Raw genomic sequence first — 19,260 nt, 5'->3', positions numbered from 1 at the left:
TGCCAGTTTGAAGGCGGAGTCTGTCCGGAGTCTACTGCTATCTGGGGTGTGTTGCTTTTAATTATCGAATGTTCTATCGAACGTATTTTTTATTGATATCGATTACATGTCTATTGCGATACATATCGCTATCGTTTTATCGCCCAGCCCTACCGCATGCACACACAAGCAGTGTTGATTAGCGTTAGATGACTATGCCTGCATGCATGGTAGCGTAGACTAGGCCAACCGCTAATGGCATCACGTCACAGACGGGCGACATGCGAAATAAAACAAAACAAAATCAAAGAGACAAAACAGCAGCACAAGTATTAGCTGGTGAAATAGATATAAGCTCCAATTGAACCCTTAATTTATGGTGTAATGTACAAAACACATGTTTTATATTGCTGAGTTTCAGGATAAGCTTGTTGCTGTAGCCTATATTCACTCCTCTATGTTTTGCCTTTTACTAAATAGGCCTACAGCAGTTATGAATCCTATATCTGTCAAGTTAAATGTTTTACGATGAAAATTCAAATATTGATGTCAAGACAGCTTTCTTTTCAGCTGGCAGCAAAACAAATGGACTAGGTCATCAACAATAAATCTCATATCAAATGGTCCTTAAAGGATTTAATAACACACTCAAGACTCATTAAACACCCAGGCATAAGACAGAAAGCAACTGTGGGGGAGGGAGAATATTCCATCAAATGTCAGCCTTATTTTTAGATGGCAGCAAAATAAATAAACTAGGTCATCAACTAAAAATCCCATATCAAATGGCCTTATGGATTGAACACACTCAAGACTCCCAGAGACACTCAGACTTCAGACAGACAGCAACTGTGGAGGAGGGAGAAGGTTCCATCAAATGTAAGTTAATATTTCAGCTTTTTGGATATTTCTACACTTTTTGGAAGTTGAGATTGTACAATGTAATACTGTCCTGTATCACCTGTAGCTGTATACTTCAAATAACTGTATCAAGGTTGACTATGGCAGACCATTTGCTGTGCAGTAACAGTACAATCACAAAACATAGATATTGATAATGCCCCTTGTTGATAACTTTTATTTCTCTATGAACAACAGATAATTGCAAATAATAAGTTGACATACAAATATACAAATAAGTTGAATTAGCTTGATTTGGAACTAAGTACAACAAACATAGTACAACAAACATAGAAAACAGTGCAACCCATAGCTATACTTAAGTTCTGACTAAATGTAAACAATGGGGTGATGTGCTTCTTATAACTACATTGCATTATTCTGTACTGCATTACATTTGGACAGAAATCAAAATGTCTGCTTAACATGGTGGTAAATTTATACAAGTGAATCGCCAGTTCATTCACAAATATCAGCATTTATGCCAGTAAGGTCAAATGTTTTCTGTCTGTATAGACCATGGGAAATGTTGAGCTTCTAGACCTGGCTACAGAATATGATTGCATGCCCTTTCATTCACTGTTGGACAGAGAGCCCACCTAATCTCTTTAGTTTTGCCAGATTCATCATGACCACCATGGCAGCAGCAACTACAGCTGATCAAGCTTTCGAGGACTACAGCATCTACAGTGGCTTGTCTGATGCTGAACTGATTCAGCTGGCCATTGAATGCAGTCTGAGTGATATACCTTCCTCAGAGCCCTCAGAGAGGTCATCTTATTCACTAGCTACAGCAAGCCAACCTATGCCCTTTGAGCATGAAACCATGCCAACATTACTAGAGCTGCAGCAGGAGAATCACAGAGCTCTGAGACAAACAGCTTTACACACTCGGAACATCCCTCCCGCTGCCAACCCACATCAAACCGCCAATCTACCCAGGTGATACTCAATCAAAGATATACAGTACAACTGTTCCATATGCATAACTCTACAACAAAATGCTATAGATTTTAAAGGCATCCTATGCAAGTTGTTTTACCTTAACTCATTGAATGCCAAGCTGTTTTCGGGAGCTTTGTCCTAGAGTGCCAGCAATCTACCATTGTTGATGATTTTTGTACAGCTACAGCATATTCTGTGTTATAGCTATGAACACATACAATGGCTTGATTAAAAGGTGAGACTTTAAGCTCTCGCTGGGTGCAAACCGTGTATTTCTACACGCCTCTGTTCCTGAGAAATCCCAAGCTAAACAGTGGCTAGTTTTCATCAAAATCGCTGTTTTTTTTCTAGAAATGGAGATATAATGTCTTTCATGAAATATGAAATGTTGCCTGTTACTTACTTGTGTAAACTTTCCGGGAAGTGATCAGCGAGACCTGGCGAGACTGCCACCTAGTGATAGACCCACGGAAATGGCCTGGTTTTGACCTGACGTGCATGCGTCACTGATTCGACCCAAAGCGGCAACCGAGTTATGATAAAATGTCCAGATTGTGCGTTTTCATGAGTTTTCGATCGTCATATATTTAATTTCCATTCATCACAGAGTTCCCAAAATCACATATAAGGTGTGTTAGAGTGTCTAGTTTCGTATTTTTTTTTTAAAAAGCTAAAAACGTAATATTACGTTTTTGGCACTCAACGCATGGGAAGGAAAAACGTAATGTTACGTTTTTGGCACTCAATGAGTTATTATACAGCTTCAAAGTTTTAAACAAAATAGTGGAGAATACATACAAAAAACATGGAGAATCACACACCTAGCATAGCTGGCAACGCCCCACATGCGGAGAACCAGTTTGCAATTTGGCTGAATTGACTTTGGCTCCAAAACAAATGCCCATGTACCGGTGTCTGAGAGGAGAGGCGAAAACTTTGACAAGTATTTACAATGGCAAGGTAAAATAAATACTCTGTAACTCTAGGGGGAGCCCTACAACCCAAAACCGCATTGGATACCTTTAAAGAGAAACTATGCCGTTTTGGCAATTTCTTCGCTGCGTCGCTTTTTGCTCGCAGGTTTCCCTGCAGAGCTCCTCCTACAGCTTCAGAGTATATATTTTGCGACACTCCTCAATCGGTCAGTCTGCTGTTTCCTCTTTCCCTGTTTCTCCAACAAGTTTACTCACTTTCTGCTTCTTTTTGCTGGCTCTGCCATGACGAATGTCTGAGAAACTCCATTGCCGGTGCCTGGTGTGTATGTGTGTAGTGCAGTAAAGCAATTTGTTACATTCGCCCCAGAAAAACTCATATAACCATTGCAATGACTCCGAAGCTGTGAAGTTAAGTTAAACTAAGCTGAACAAACTGCATAGTTCCCCTTTAACAGCTTAGAGATTGGATTGCACAATTCCTATCGTCAATGCTGACTTTATATTGTACACATGGGTAAAATGCAGAGCACACATTCCTTGCAAGTATACTTGGCCAATAAACCTAGTTTACAATTTACAATATCTTTGGCACATCTGTTATTTCTGTTTAGCCAAAACCGGCCGGAGAGTTCACATAACTGTGCTGGAGACGGAGTGAGGGTGTGTTCTTGGACGAAAAACAACAATGGAGGTTTGCAAGTTAGACTCAAACCAATGGAGTAAGGACACCTGCATAATTTCCATTATTAATATAATCCATAATATTCAATGAGGAGAGTGTTGTAATAGCACTACATCACATCCTGTTAGGTCCGGTCAAACTACAGAATTAATTTCTGATTGGACAAGAGGCATTGAGAGGGACTTTTCTCCTCTAGTAAATCACTTCAACGTGAGTTACCTCATAACCTCACATTTGACAATTATTGAATGAGAAAATGGAGTGTAAAATGGATGTGGATATGACAAAAAAGACTTAACAAACTATTGTGTTCAGGCTCGTAAAACCTCACTGAACTAGTTGGCTCTATATGCTGCATTGTTTTGGCAACAGTGGACACCAAGAACAAAATTGGAACTATGTTTTAGGGCAGAGGATAAACAAAGAAAAACAATACATAGAAAACACAATTTAATGTCTTCAATCTTGATTAGTTGGTAGTACAACTGTTGAATAAAAGCAATATGACACTCGCAATCAGGGGCTTGGTAAAGGATATACTATGTTATACTATGACTGTTATCATTATGACCCTTCTATATCTTACATATTTTCCAAAAACAATTTAAACATTACTAGAATTTATGTACTAGAATTTATGTTTGGTCTTACAGGGACATGTCTGCTATACAATCAGCCATCTGGAGGAATGATGCCCCAAAACTCCTTGAAGTATTGCAGGAACAGCCTTCTGACACTCTGAGTACACCAAACAAAAACGGCTGGATACATTTGCATGATGCTGCATACTATGGTTATGAGGAATGTTTGAGAGTGCTAGTGAAAGGTACGAGTGAGAGACCATTTTTGAGGCTACACATATAAAATGATCAGTTTCTGGGATGCTTGTTCTGTATGAGTGAAATAATATGTTAGTACATGTGCAACAGTGACATAAATGTTGTTTCTCAAAGTCAAGGATCGTCAAGGCTCCTTCATTGGTAGAGCGGAGTCCTGCTGAATCAAATTTTTTAAAGGCAAGGCTTCTTGCTAGCATTCGGGCAGACTATTGAGTGTGCAGGAAACCGTACAGTATGTGTGCATTATTGAAATTCATACCTCATGCCCCACTTCTTCAATGAATGTGCATCATTAAAAGTAATTATGCACTTTGATCCGTTTGCTACAGTAGAACTGCACATGGCAGTAACCATTAAGCAAAGCCTTATAGAAAAAGTGTTATCGCTGTCTGACAATCCACTCTAAGAGAATTCCCTGCTAAATACCTCTGCCTTCTTCACACAATTACGGTGTGAAAGTTCCTTGTCAAAATGACCTGAGCCCTTAATTCTCTTACATTTATTCTTTTAATTTAGCAGACGCTTTACAAGGGCCACTGTGGAAGCCGGGAAATTAAGCCACAACTTTTTAGGCTTCTACATGCTAGCTCAACTCCTTAACCATTAAACTACCACCACCTTACGACTTGCATGACACAGTAACCAGTCCCTCCAGGATTTCGCGAGGATTTTTTGAGATTGTTGCGATCTAAAATGCCTGATTTCTCGACAACTTTTCTAAAAAATTGCGATGGAAGTTGCGGTGTTTTTAGCTGTTTGTTGCGAAAAAATTGCGAGAGGAAGTGAAAATTGCAAAAATAGTTGCGATTTTTTAAAAATTATTTTTTAATTGAGGGTAATTAAGGTTAGTAAGACCAAAATTACACTGATCATCTTGATGCTTATTAAAAAGGATAAGTAAAGGTAAATAGTAAGGGTTACAGAAAATCAAAGTAGGCCTACTTTATTTGTGTAAATACTTTGACTAGGGTAATTCACAAAGCAGTATAACCTTTCGTAGAACTGTCCAAAAAAGACAGCCCCCTATGAGATGGCATAATGTCATATGTCTCAATACATTCATATGTTGTAATTCATATTAAGTTCATATCTTTTTAATAATTTATATTCTGTGACTTGCATAATTACTAATAGCCAACTAAGAATCTAGTAATTTCATATTGATTTAAACTATTAGACTACACTTTTCTTTAATGTTATTACATTGGTGGTGTGTAGCCTATGTCTAATTGACTGCCTGCCACTTTAAGGACGTGAGAGTAGCGTAATAACATATCTAAGTGGATTGGAACGCTTTTCACTGTGTTCGGCTACGACTGGAAATAACTTTTTGCATAGTGCATTACGATATGTGGATAGAATTCGGGATGTTTTCTATGTCATTAGTTAAAATAAATGTTAAAAAATAACTCGTATGAAATCATTCTTGGATCATAGAAGAGGTAAATGTCTTACAATGTTATTAATTTCTATGATTTTGGTAGCACTACACAAACTGAGCCCACAAGCTAGCAAACATGACACGAGCTAAAAGGACATCTGCAGGTGTAAACGTTTGCCAATGGGTTGCATATTGTAGCCTACTCAAATGTCAGTAAACCAAGTAGGCCTTAATGAACTTACTTTCATAGCTTAGGCAGGTTAGCAACACTAGGTTGAGATGACAGATGCAAGTAAAGCAGATCATTAACGTTCTTTTATTCATTAGCCTTCTATTTATTGTCATCAAAACTACAGAGGAGTGAACAAGTTATAGGGCAGTCTCTGCAGAAGTGAGTGTGGCATCTGAGTCAATATTCTGCGCGAGGGGCTGTTGTGGTAGGTGAAATTTCACGGGGAAACCATGATGATTGGTCAAATTTGCGAAAAAGTTGCAGTGTTTGGACAAAATTGCGAGGTCGCCCAGAATTCACGAGGATTTGCTGAATTTGCGTTAATTGTTGCGATCGCAACATTGCGAATTCCTGGAGGGACTGAGTAACAATACATCTACAAAGAAACAGTTCGTGAATGGCCTTGTTTAGCACTGTTTTCAAGTCCTACATAAATGTGGGCACAGGATTATGGGTGTTTTCAAGCAAGCTGAGGATACACAGAGGCATCCTTAAAAAATTATGTGAAATTAAGGACTTTGTCCTTGGTAGAATTTAAAGGATGCTTAATATTGGAACAGTGTGTCGGCAAGACTCGATGACTTAACTTTCTTGAAAAAGAAGCTTTGAAGGATATTTCCTTGTGTTTGAGAGACAGCCATGTCTACTGTTCTATCTGATTTGCCATTAATAATTATGTTTCTATTATATCCATACCAACTAAAGCCTTTCCTAAACTAATCGACAAACGTACCAACAAGCGCCAGACACCTCTGATGTTGGCTGCTGCCGGCAAAAACCCGTTGTGTGTCCAGTATCTTCTTGAGGCAGGAGCAGATCCCAATACAGCCGATAATGTAGGAGAATCACCTCTCTACACAGGTATCCCTTATATTAGAGAGGAATATTGAGAAGCTAATCAGTCCTATACCAAGAAAGACTTGATAAATCTGTACTTATCTATGAACAAATCCACTCTTTCCAGCTTGTGAAAATGCAACTGAGGAAATAGTGGAGCTTCTACTGAGGTTTGGAGCCAAAGCCTCACAGGCCAATGCGATAGGAATGACACCATTACATGAAGCGGTGCGACACAAAAGTCTTGGCATGTGCAAGCTTCTAGTGAAGGCTGGAGCAAACATAAGAGCCAGAAACACTTACGGCATTGAACCACTATTCATGGCTGCCCAGGGAGGAGGCACAGAAGTATTGAACCTCCTAATTGAACATGGTTAGTTTCATCAGTATTTAGATCACACTGGTCAAATAAGAACACAGGCTGTTCATGATAAAATTGGTCGGGCTTTTTCTCAAATAGACAAGTGAAATACAGTATTGCCTTTCAAATGTATTATAACAACTTTTTTTTTTTTCATTTACATTTCTAAGGAGCCTATACTGACTGTCAAACTAGGGATGGAGCAACACCTTTATTTGAAGCATCCAAGAATGGCCATGAAGAGGTGGTGAGGCTGCTTCTGTCTAAAAGAGCAAATGTGAACAAAACAATCAAAGCAGGACTAACTCCTCTACACATCGCTTCAAAGAATGGACATGCTAGGTTGGTAATTTTGAATTCGGAACTTGAATAGCTTCAATCAAACCATTTTCCCAAAAACTAGTACCAGTGCAACCAAGTATTTAAGGTAAATTATCTGATCTAATACTGCATAACTTTGCATGTTTCTTAACTTTCATTCTGTCTTTGGGCAGAATCGTGTCCTTATTGATTCCACATACGGACAAAGTGATCATGCTAGAGAGTGGCATTAGCCCACTCCACCTTGCAGCAGAGCATAACAGAGAGGATATCTTGGAGATTCTCATCAATGCGGGCTTTGACTTCAACACTGTGCTTAAGTATAACCACTCCCAGATTTATGACAACTGGTGCTGCTCAGCCCTCCACTTCACTGTACGCAACAGCAACATAGACACAGCCTCCATGCTGCTGGAGGCAGGCGCTGACCCCAATCTGGATTTTTTCAACCCTCTTCTTTTAGCCGTGAGAAAGGGAAATACAGAGATGGTGTCTTTGCTGGTGGAGTACGGTGCCAATGTGAATGCCTGCGTGCCAACACTCCCCACTACCTTTCCTGGAGCTCTGCTCTTTTGTATGAAGCACACACTGATGTTCAAGTTCCTGCTGGACAATGGATGTGATGCCAACGCCTGTTTCTCATGTGTTTATGGAGGCAGCCCACATCCTCCAATCAAGAGCCGGCTTACTACTAGGAATGAGCTGGACCTTGATGAAATTCCTCAGAGCGAAGCTGTACAGGTTATACAGAGTATTTTCTTTTTTGGCAAAGGCTATTTTCACCCCGGTACAAATATCATCAATAGGGTATTTGTACCAGTGTATAGCCTAATTAGAAGTGAATGCTATTTATACCCTGGTGTAGGTAGCGATGTGTGCTATTTACTTTGTTGTGCAGTCTCATGTTTTGCTCATCCCAAAGGTTTTCACAGGGGTTTAAGATGAGGGAACTGAGACAGCCATGACAGAAGCTTGATTTTATGTTCAGTAAACTAACACTGTCTTCCTATAAGATCAAAGATTGACTAATTTTTGGTTGGCGTAGTCAAATGTGGAAAGACCTTTTAACACTTTGAATGCTGCACTGTTTTCCGAAGCTTTGGCCCAGAGTGCCAGCAATCTAGATTATTGTTGACAGTTTTTGTAGATCCACAGCATATTCCATGTTATAGATATGGACACATACTATGGCTTGTTTAAAAGGTGAGACTTTAAGCTCTCAGTAGGTACAACCCGTTTATTTCTACATGCCTCTGTTTCTGAGAAATCCCAAGGTAAACAGTGGCTAGTTTTCATCAAAATCCTAGTGATAAACACACGAAAATAAATTGCGACAAAAACCTGACGTGCAAGCGTCACCGATTTGACCCAAAGCGGAAACAATCAAAAGCCGAGTTACGATAAAATGTCCAGATCGTGCGTCTTCATGAGTTTTCAATCGTCATCTATTTTAGTTCTATTAATCATAGAGTTCCCAAAATCGCACATAAGGTATGTTAGCTTGCAAGTTCAGTGTATCGTAACCACCGACCGAAGCAGGATCAGTTTACATCCTGCATCCACAGCACAGAGGCAGGCTAACGAAACCCTAGCGATTGTTGCAAAGAAAAGGTAAAGAGCTTCAGACCGAGCGAGGGGGAGTTTCGTAGAGAAAAAGCATCAGGCTTGCCTAGTGTCCCTTTAAAGGGATACTATGCAGGTTTTTTTGCATTTTTTTTTTTAGTGTGTACATATGCCTCCATGTCTACTGTGTGTTTATGTGTGTGTGTGCCTGCTTGCCTGCATGTGTGTTTTTATGTGTGTGTGCATGTTTGTGTGTGTGTGCATACATGTACGTGTAGGTAGGTAGGTAGGTAGGTATATGCTCTTTTGATCCCGTGAGGGAAATTTGGTCTCTGCATTTATCCCAATGCATTTATCTCTGCATTGAGCTCTTATGCTCAAGGGCACTTCAGCCGTGGAGCGTTGTTAGGCTGGTGCTTAGGCTACATTTCTGTAAGCCTACACATAAGGCTACAATTTTATTCCACTTTTAACAGAGTATATATCTAGCCAACCTATGTTTTGAATTTCAAGAGAATGTCTTAGGCCAACTTTACTGGAGTTACGTGCGAAAACGGGAGTGGGAGAAGACTTTGAACGCACACATGGAGCTCTTAATAGCCCATGTGAAATGTGGGGTTAGGTGACTGCAGGTCAGGATAGTAGGCCTATCATCAGCTGTCAAATGTGACCAATCAGGTAACAGTTTAATCGCGAGTGGGTTTGTTTGTAGACCAACGTTTAATCCCACGTGGGTTTGTCATATCATCTGTTCCGATTTCTGCAATGTGAACACAAACAAACCCATGGGACAATGGAGAAAAAATGTATCGATTCGGAACAAAAAAGGTATAAAAGCGCTCTAAATGTACACATAAATTAATTTATTGTGTGGCCCCCCCATGGGAACGGAATTCCATGAAACGTGGCATGCATTCGGAGGGTCATAATGATCCTACACCTCCAATTTCGTACCGTTTTGACCATGTCAGCCAGAGATGCCTACAACACCTCATTTTTGCTTTTTCATTGACATGGCCCCTTAAAACCAACATACAAAAACAATGTGGTCCTCCTAGCCCCTACCAATCTAAAGATATTCACAGAAAACTGTGTCTGCCCTACCCTCCATTCAGTGGGGTGGGTAGTGGGGGCGATGGATCAAAATGAAAAACAATGGTTCCGTGTCATCCTTGTGGGGCTTCAAGCCCACCAAGTTTCTTGCACCCCGGTCTTTCAGTGTCCCGGGAATGGTTGACAAAATATGTAAGAGCCATCCAATCTGAATTGAAGACAATTTCATACTTTTTAATACGTTATTTTTAGGAAAAGTGATAAAGACTTTCTTACGGACACACGGCCAACTTGAACAAGGCATTTTCACCCACAGAACGGACGCTCACTGGATATTTTCTCTTTTTCGGACCATTCTTTGTGAACCATAAAAAAACATAGTTGTGTGTTCGCAGTAGATCAGGAGTTTCTGAAATACTCAGACCAGCCCGCCTAATACCAATAACCACGCCAGGTTCAAAGTGCTTAAGTTTGAACAAAAAGTTAAAGATCAAAGTCTGCACACTGATCACTATTTTATATTTTGTTTTATTTGGAGCAAACAACACATTTCACTAAGCACTTCATCAGGTTCGCTCTGCAGAGTGCTGTGCAAAACGCGTTTTTTGCTCCAAATAAAAAAACTATACAATAGTGATCAGTGTGCGGTGACTTTGATCTGTCACTTTTGGATTATACTTACCTGCCTCACATGCAGCTGCATCATTAAAGGAACATGCCACTCAATGTCAGTAGTAATATATGTTCTTACCTTAACTTTCACGAGTTGAGTCATACCTCTCCCGTGTCGGTACGTGCACTTAAACTCTCTGGTGCGCAGCGCAAATGTGTTAGCATGTTGCTATGCTAGCAGGCTCAGACGTAGAAGTAATCAAAAACATCCACGTTTTCCCGACTTAAATACAGTTGCACGAGTAGTTGATAAAAATGTCTACGGTCACACAACATGAAACGTGGCGATTTTCCAAGCGAATAAACAGGAGAACTACAATGTGTGGCGCAATAGCACTTGGGAGTACTTTGACCTAGCGTAGTAATATTAATTAACACCTAATTGTAGATCCTATCCACCACAGAGTTTAGAATCCATGCTTGATCGGATTGGCTGTGTTGTAGCCTATCCCCAGAATATGAGCAGCAAACTCAGTCTCTGTCTCGCAAAACAGTCTCCAAATAAAACACACATCGCCATGTTGCCTATTCTGCCAGCTTGTGCCAATATATCGTCCAAAATGCTTGATTGCATTGTCCACATTTTTAGCTAAATTTTCATGTACCACATCAGCATTTTTGTTCAGTGAATCTTTTGTAAATTGCTTTACAATAGCGTCGGGCCCTTGTCAGCAGCCTTCGGCTTGCCTCTTGCCACTATTCACTTCCTTATCTTCATTTCTGAGTCATCTACAGATGTTTACACACATTCATCACCCTAAACAGAACCAACTTGATGTTGACTTCAACCTGTGTTATATCCTAGATCATACATGGGCAACATACGGCCCGCGGGCCACATCCGGCCCGTGGGCTTTCCCTGACCGGCCCGCGTAAGCTCCGTGAAAGAACAATAGTCAAGAGCCTAGCACAGAGATAATGCACGCAAATCAATATCGTTGCTTTTATTTTGAAAGCGACTGCTATTTGTACGCCCATACATTTGTGCGTGGATGCATACGATGTAAACACCCTCACTGATGTGCTGGTGAATAGAATGTATGCTTCTGCGTCGACACAATGCAGTTGCCTTTAAGTCGGCGTAAACCTTTCAAAGTTTTGTGTCTCTTATGTCTGCGTCGCTCACCACCGCAAAGGTTGTCAGATCGAACTCCTGCTGTTTGTTGGCGATACGAAGTGTTAATTTCAAAACGTTACTGGCAGATAGATAGTTTACATTCAGATAACCCCGTCATTGTCAAAATATGTCTGAGTTTATTTGCAAAGCTTATGTTAGAGAACTAGTATGCTACTACCCACAGGTTGCTTGAAGCAGCCGGCTCAACACACAGGGTGAGTTGACCAATCACAGTTTTGTGCATAAAGTTAAAGCAAAAACATGGCCTACATTTTTAAAATAGTTTTCTTTGTGCATGTTGATTAACTAATGACAGCCTACTATTGTCTGCTTCACATTTTCATAGTCTAATTCTGCATAGAGTTAATTTAATGATGATAATGATTTAATGATAAAATATTGCTGAGTGTTGATGAAAGGCCTATGGTTGTACTGACTCCTTCACATTTTCATGGCCTAGCCTAATTATATAGATATTGTAGTAGGCCTACTTTTTTATATCAGTCTTTGAAAACTGAAAAAAATGTCAATGTCAAAAAATAATTTTCGAGAATGAGGATTAAATACTGGACATAGATTAAATAGCCTATTTCTGTTTTTCCTTTGTCTACCTCACATTTTCATCTGTTCTTACGAGTAGTAAACAAAACCATATGATTTACTTAATGTTATACAAGAACAGAATAGAATTGGACAGAATTGGACAGAATTAAGTTCAGACTTGAGTTCGGTATTTTGGGTCCGGCCCTCCTCAACAGTCCCAGTTTGTCATGTGGCCCCTTGGGGAAATTAGTTGCCCACCCCTGTCCTAGATGAGACTGCCTGGGTTATTTTGTTTCGATATTAGCCTATATATAAAACACATAGTAATTGTAGCCTATCATTCAGGGAATAGGCATTTAAAAGAGAGACAGAGAGTGATATGACTCAGAAATGACATCGGGCGATGGCAGTGCAAGATGTTCAGAACGTAAGAGCTAAAACTTCTACAAACTCAATAACATCCACAGCGGAAAAAGAAGGTAAGAAAAATAGTCAGAAAACTTAGATGTGTAAGGCAAGCAAGCAAGTTTGGCGTTTGTTACTAAAAATGTGAACATGCACTTTGCACTGTTGTGCAGTGGACTTTCAGAATGAATGGAATCGGCGTTTCTTTAATAACAAGGCGCCATAGTTTGTCCGATCGGCCTGCTGGTAGCCTATAAAATGAATTGCGCTGTCTGTCTGAAAAAGATGCGCTCTCTTCCCCTGCAGTCAAAATGAATGGGAGTCTTCAGAACAGGCTTGTCATAGTGACACCCTGACAGGACAGTGCGTAAAGTAGCCTATAATGTGAATGACTTATTTTATCAAGGATGTCTTTCTTTTTGCAAAAAATAAAGTAAAATAGGCATAGTAGGCCAGCAGCATGTTGAAATTATGTGGCAAATTGCATTTTTTATTACAATGATAAAATTGTAAAAGGATGTGACCGAAGCTGAGGCAAGCCAGGCAATAGGCCTATAGGCCCAACGGTAATTGTAAAGCAATTTACAAAAGATTCACTGAACAAAAATGCTGATGTGGTACATGAAAATTTAGCTAAAAATTTGGAGAATGCAATGCAATCAAGCATTTTGGACGATATATTGGCACTGGCAGAATAGGCAACATGCCGATGTGCGTTTTATTTGGAGACTGTTTTGCGAGACAGAGATTGAGTTTGCTGCTGATAATCTGGGGATAGGCTACAACATAGCCAATGTAGGACTTTAGCCTTTTAATATATTTGCTGCATTGGATCAGTCTTTCTAGAACCAGAAGAGCTTTCTAGACTCACGTCAGCAGCGCTGCATCGCCCATATACATTAAACAGCAGATGGTGGGCGGGTGCGGTTTTGAAAATTGGTCAAAAAACTGGTGCTGATGGATGGCTGATGGATGATAAGTTTTGCTATGCAGTTATGGTTGAAATAATAGCCCATCAGCGCATCTCTAGTGTGTGTGCCTCTCTCTCGCTCAGAGGGGAGGGGGAGGCTGAGGGGTCGATCAAGCATGGATTCTAAACTCTGTGGTGGATAGGATCTACAATGGTAAGAACATATATTACTACTGACATTGGGTGGCGTGTTCCTTTAAAGGCTTGTGCACAGGAACGCCTATGGACTTGATTGCTGAAGTTTGATGGACTTGATTGCTTCAGCACATGCCTAAATGCATTGAATTGCAGCCATGCGATTGGTTAATTAGATATTTGTGTTAATGAACAGTTCAACAGGTGTACCTGTTGAGTGGCCAATGAGCATATCTTTAGTCGTTTATTGTATTTGGGTGAAAAAGTGGATTTTTGTTCTTCCTAACTGATCTTTTATCCTTTCTGTACAGTTCTGTGAGATTATAGCGGATCCCTTTTACACCTATTGGGCAGGACCTATACTTGACCTTCTCCTTGATTACACTGGTCCTGTGAAACTGTGTTCTAGAATCACAGAACTTCTTGAGAGCAACAAGGAGTGGGTATACATCAAAGAAAAATCAAGTGAGTACAATGAGTTACCTTCCAGATACTTTGATACTATATATGAGATTAATTGCACCATATTAAAAGCCAATTTATAGTCCAGGTGACAAGTGTCGCTCAATAAAATACAGTGTAAAACTAACTGCTAAAAGTGACTGTTAGGATGTCACGGAGCTTGTTGCGTACTGTACATCAAGAAAACTGAAATGCTGTAGACGTACTCTGATTTGATATCAACTCAGTTCTACTGGAGTTTGACTTCTATTGTGTGTTGCAATGATCATGTATGTGTCAATTTACTTTCATTTTGTAGTGGTTTTCTTGTAGGACCTTCTTAAGAGCAAATTTAAGAAAATTCTTAGGAAGATATTGGTGAATGAGGCCAGGTGATCTTAAAATGTCCTTAAAACCCTCAGAGCCATCCTTCTGCCTCATGCATCTGTGCCGACTGAGGATCCGCCAGCTGGTGGGATGGCAGAGACTGAGGAGAATGACCAGCCTTCCTCTGCCTGGACGACTCATCAATTACCTGTTCTACGACAACAGAGAATCTGAGAATCTCTATTCTTATTTTTTTGATTGAGTGTGTGTGTGTGTGTCTCTTAACTCAAGCACTGACTATCAGTCAATAATCTAACCAACAAAAGCTTGACTATCCACAACTTTCCCGAACTCTGACCTTTCCCATGTTTGATTGTTGCCTCAGAGTGGAAGCCAGTATCTGTCTTCCGCTCAACTGTGTTTACGTTTATAACATTTTCACTGAATTTCAGTTAGTTTTTTTCATACTGAAGTGTGAAATGATGTTCTTTATATTGTGTCAGGTAAGTCAAGTGTGTCAAGTATCAAGTAACATGATGACAGGTTTTTGCAAGGTGTACAGATTACATGGCATTTTTTGTAATCAGTAACATAATAACATGATTACCCAAAAATGTAATGTAATCTGATTACTAAGTAAGAATACTTTTTACACTTGCACACAACATACATCCGATATTGTAGATGAGAAAAAAACAGGGGATTCCAAGGCACTCTCAATTGTCAAAGATTAAAAAGCTTCTAAAAGGTTCAAATGTTTTTTAAAGGTTTAAATGTAACCAAGCCAACAAAATAAAGGCTTTTTAACCTTTGACAATTGAGAGTGCCTTGGAATCCCCTGTTTTTTTCTCATCTACATTTTCCCATCCAAAGAGCACCTCAAACAAACAAATTTGAGTCCAGGAAGCGCTCCTAGACAGACATTTTTTGAATACATCCGTTTGCACCTCCAAGTGGTCTGTGATGTAAGCTTGTGTGAAAGAATGGCCAAGTACTGATAGCATTTTTCCCGACTGGAACAGGTGTATCGGTCAACGTTGACGGCTCCTCCATCTTGGGTTATGATGTGAACCCTTTTCTGGACAAAAAAACTACACATGCAATTGGATGATAGTGACATCTAGTGGACAAACGAATGGGCCGCTTGTCAAATTAAAACATTAGTTACACTATCATAAACAAGTTGTTTGCATTGTTTGCATGATAAAATGTATTCAAGTATTCCCCAATAATTGTAACTAATCTGATAACACATTTTTTGCTGTAATCTGGGCTGATTATAGTTACTTTTTTGTAATCAGATTACGTAATCCAGGTTACATGTAATCCATTACTACCCAACCCTGCCAGTGTGTAAGACTATGCTGTAGTATTTGTGCTGTTGAGGGCTTGTGTGCTGTGTCGGAAGAAAATGTATTATATTTTTTTCAGCTAGGTTGAATGGTTTTGAGGGGAAAGTTTGGTTTTGACCTGGACATTTGATGTTTTGGGAGTGTGTAATAATAATAATAGTAATAAATATAACTGCAAGCAGCAATGAGGGGGCCAAGCTGAGAAACTGGAGTTGCCATGGCAACTCAATGCTGTTACATCAGACATATGATTGTAAGCAGTCACAGCACATTTCATGTCTGGCAACCAAAGATTGGCTGAGATATAGGGTCAGTTCCTGTTTGGCAGCTTTGCCGCTGAGTTTGATTGGCTGTGATAGGCGAATGCTTTCGAATATGGCTTCAAAAATTCAAGACCTATGTAAGGCTTAATCTGAATATTATCTGTGCAAAGTTTCATGCCAATCGGCCATAATCTGTGATTTTAATTCCAAACACATCAACAGTTACAAGCCAAAATCAGGGTTCATACACCTATTCCAAGATCAAATTCAAGCACTTTTCAAACACTTTCAATGTCAATTTTCAAGCTTTTCCAGCACTTCACATCGGCAAATGACATATTATATGAATATACTAAAAAAAATTTTTTACTTTTTTATCATTTAGAGATGGTTCTAGGGCCGCTCATGCAAGCTCAGCTCAGGTGCCGGTCGCGTGCAGTGCTGCAGCCACGTAAACAGAGTTTGCCCTTCTCCTACTGACTTTCACTTTCGGTGCCCGAATGGAAGTGAATGAGGCTTTGCAAATTTTTTTTATCTAGGCCTACGTGAAATTCTGTATCCATTGTATGGTTAATTTATTTATTTATTTCCCCCCTTGGAAGGGCAACGTGAGTCGAGAAGGGCATATGGGCAGTTGCCCGGGCAACCTGAGCAACCCCCCTGTGCACGTCCCTGGTTTTAACAGACAAAATTGTGTTTCTTAATAGCAGGAAAAGAAATTAAATGAAAACTTAAAAATGTGTCACCTGTCTGGAAGTAGACTTTGCTTGCTATCTAACTGGCTGAGTCAATATACTAGAGTTTAGATTCTCTGCCCGAGCCCGCGGGCCGGGCCGGGTCCTTGATCAAGCATTTTTTTTTTTATCATTAGCCTACTTGAGTGGGGAGCTAAAGCTATGCCATAGTCAGAAATATTATATATTTAACAAAGTAGGCCTATGTAACAAGTGTGTGTACAAAGTTATACAAGTTAGGCTCAGAGTTACAAAATGTCATTTGTAATGTCATCTGCGCAACACGTGTCATGCGCAGCTTCTCCACTCGCACGCATCACACCGGGCCTGCTGTGCTGTATTGTGGAGCTTAAGTGCAACGTGAAGCTTGACGATTTAAAGAAAAAAATGAAAACATGAGAAATAACTTGGAGCAAGTTTGGAGAAAAGTCGGAGGTATGCATTTGTCAGGTATGCTTTGTTGCGTGCATTATTGCGCGCATTAATGTTCACCCATGACAGCAAAAAAAAGACTTTAAGATGAACATGAAGCAGCTTGCCATGGCAGAAATAATGATAGCCAGCCTTCAATGTCCTCTTTTGTCACTTCTCCAAGCATACACCTGAGAGCGAGGCAAGCCCTCACAGAGAAATGCGTTGAGATTTGCTGCAGGGACATAATTTTAGGTTGTAAGTGGCTTACGTTTCTTCATTCGGATTCATTTGCGATCCATTCCATTCTGAATAAACAAACATAGTTTACATTATTCATCCTCCGTTGTATTATTCATTAATATAATTCTAAACGGATTTCTGTAGCTCAAACAACTCGAAATTGTAGTTGAGAACATCAGTTATAATGGCCCACGTATTTAAAAAATGTCGGGTTTAAACCAGGCTCGGGCTCATAATTACAGTTAATGTGTCGGGCCGGGTCGGGCTCGGGCACAATGTGCACGGGCTCGGGTAGGGTCGGGCTTGATTTTTTGGGCCCGATCTAAGCTCTACTGTAGACCTATAGGCTACATCTTATTAGAACGCTAGATACCGCATTGTCCGTCGGGTTCTATTAAAGGAATTATCCGGAGTAAAATGCACTTTAGATCAATTTACGGATGATTGGGAGTACATACGTTGAGTTGACATCAAAATCATGTCATTCGGATGTGTTTTGAGAAAGTTCGATTTTACAGTTTTTAGTCAAAACTCGTTAGCGTGGAAGTGAGAAGGGCATATTATTTTGCCTCTACAAAACGCTATTTTTATACCTCTTCTACAGTTCCAAACAACATTACACTTACGTGGTAGTGAGTAGAGGGTCCCTAAAGCCAAACCGAAGTATCCCGAGGTCTTTATGTGGTCGGATAGAGAGTCCAGAATGAATTTCATCAAGCCAGTACCTTTCCGGAAATGTTGCCATCCTTGCTGCCATCTTTAGGGGAAAGTCCGTAGGAGTCGATTGCCAAGTGTGGAGTAACACGCTCTGGAAATTCACAATTTCGTCGCCGTTTAAAAAATAAAAAAAAACATAGTCCAGTATTTCATGATTTTGATGTCAACTCAACGTATGTACTCCCAATCATCCGTAAATTGATCTAAAGTGCATTTTACTCCGGATAATTCCTTTAACTCCGGATAATTCCTTTAACCTTTAATTTTAGCAACATCGTATTTTGAGTGGCTCATAACGACCCAGTGGTACATTATTCCCATTCAGATTGCCACTTATCTGTGATGTAAGAGTTAGGTTTAAAGTCTGGGGCAGGGATTTGACATTCTGTGACTTCTTCATTGAGGGCTTGCTTAGCAGCACTGTCCGCTTTCTCATTTCCCCTCAGACCAACATGGCCTGGGACCCAGCAAAAAACTACACTCAAGTTCTGGGTCTTTAGACATTCTAGTTTATCAAGCTCAGCTTTGGTTGTATACTTTTTGGGTGACATTATAGCCTACTGGAAAGATTTTGAATTGGAATTTAATTTAATGCAATTTACTTTTACGATTAAATAAAATTAATGTATCCCTCTCATCCATAGCTTTCTATTTATTCACAAATGTACATAGGCCTACACATAGACTTATTCTTACACTCTTACAATGTTGTTTCTGCACTACAATGACACTGTTACCACACTGCACATATCTGTATGTTATGTACATATCTGTTATTTGTCATATTGAATATCCATATTTATTCTGTTTTATTATATTCTGTTTAATACACTGCATATAGCCTACTGTATCTATATTATTCTTTCTACTATTATAATGTTACTGCTACATCTACATACATT

At 39.8% G+C, this 19,260-nt stretch overlaps 1 protein-coding gene across 3 annotated transcripts; it reads left to right on the top strand.

The window, feature by feature from the left end:
* The first annotated feature begins 769 nt into the window (after positions 1–769).
* Positions 770–17,448, top strand: LOC125299636 (ankyrin repeat and SOCS box protein 2-like). 3 transcript variants are annotated; one of them, XM_048250995.1, is made up of 10 exons: positions 770–858; positions 1,501–1,821; positions 3,371–3,478; positions 4,095–4,267; positions 6,599–6,754; positions 6,858–7,103; positions 7,262–7,433; positions 7,586–8,153; positions 14,182–14,335; positions 14,734–17,448. In XM_048250995.1, the coding sequence occupies exons 2-10, from the start codon at positions 1,508–1,510 to the stop codon at positions 14,898–14,900; spliced, it is 2,058 nt and encodes a 685-aa protein (XP_048106952.1). In that variant the 5' UTR covers positions 770–858; positions 1,501–1,507; the 3' UTR covers positions 14,901–17,448. The 3 variants fall into 3 exon arrangements, with proteins under 3 accessions (XP_048106952.1, XP_048106953.1, XP_048106954.1); XM_048250996.1 differs by having other exon boundaries at positions 1,492–1,821; XM_048250997.1 differs by lacking the exon at positions 3,371–3,478.
* Positions 17,449–19,260: the final 1,812 nt, after the last annotated feature.

This window comes from Alosa alosa, chromosome 8 (assembly GCF_017589495.1).
Source record: "Alosa alosa isolate M-15738 ecotype Scorff River chromosome 8, AALO_Geno_1.1, whole genome shotgun sequence".
NCBI classification, from domain to species: Eukaryota; Metazoa; Chordata; class Actinopteri; order Clupeiformes; family Clupeidae; genus Alosa; species Alosa alosa.
Note: the sequence above shows the minus strand (reverse complement) of the source record. Positions and strands in the feature narration are given on the sequence as shown.

Coding starts and splice junctions, on each gene's coding strand:
- LOC125299636 (XM_048250995.1), top strand. CDS start 1,508: ATGACCACCATGGCAGCAGCAACTACAGCTGATCAAGCTTTCGAGGAC. Junction 1,822..3,370: donor CAAACCGCCAATCTACCCAG/GTGATACTCAAT, acceptor ATTTCTGTTTAG/CCAAAACCGGCCGGAGAGTT. Junction 14,336..14,733: donor ATACATCAAAGAAAAATCAA/GTGAGTACAATG, acceptor TAAAACCCTCAG/AGCCATCCTTCTGCCTCATG.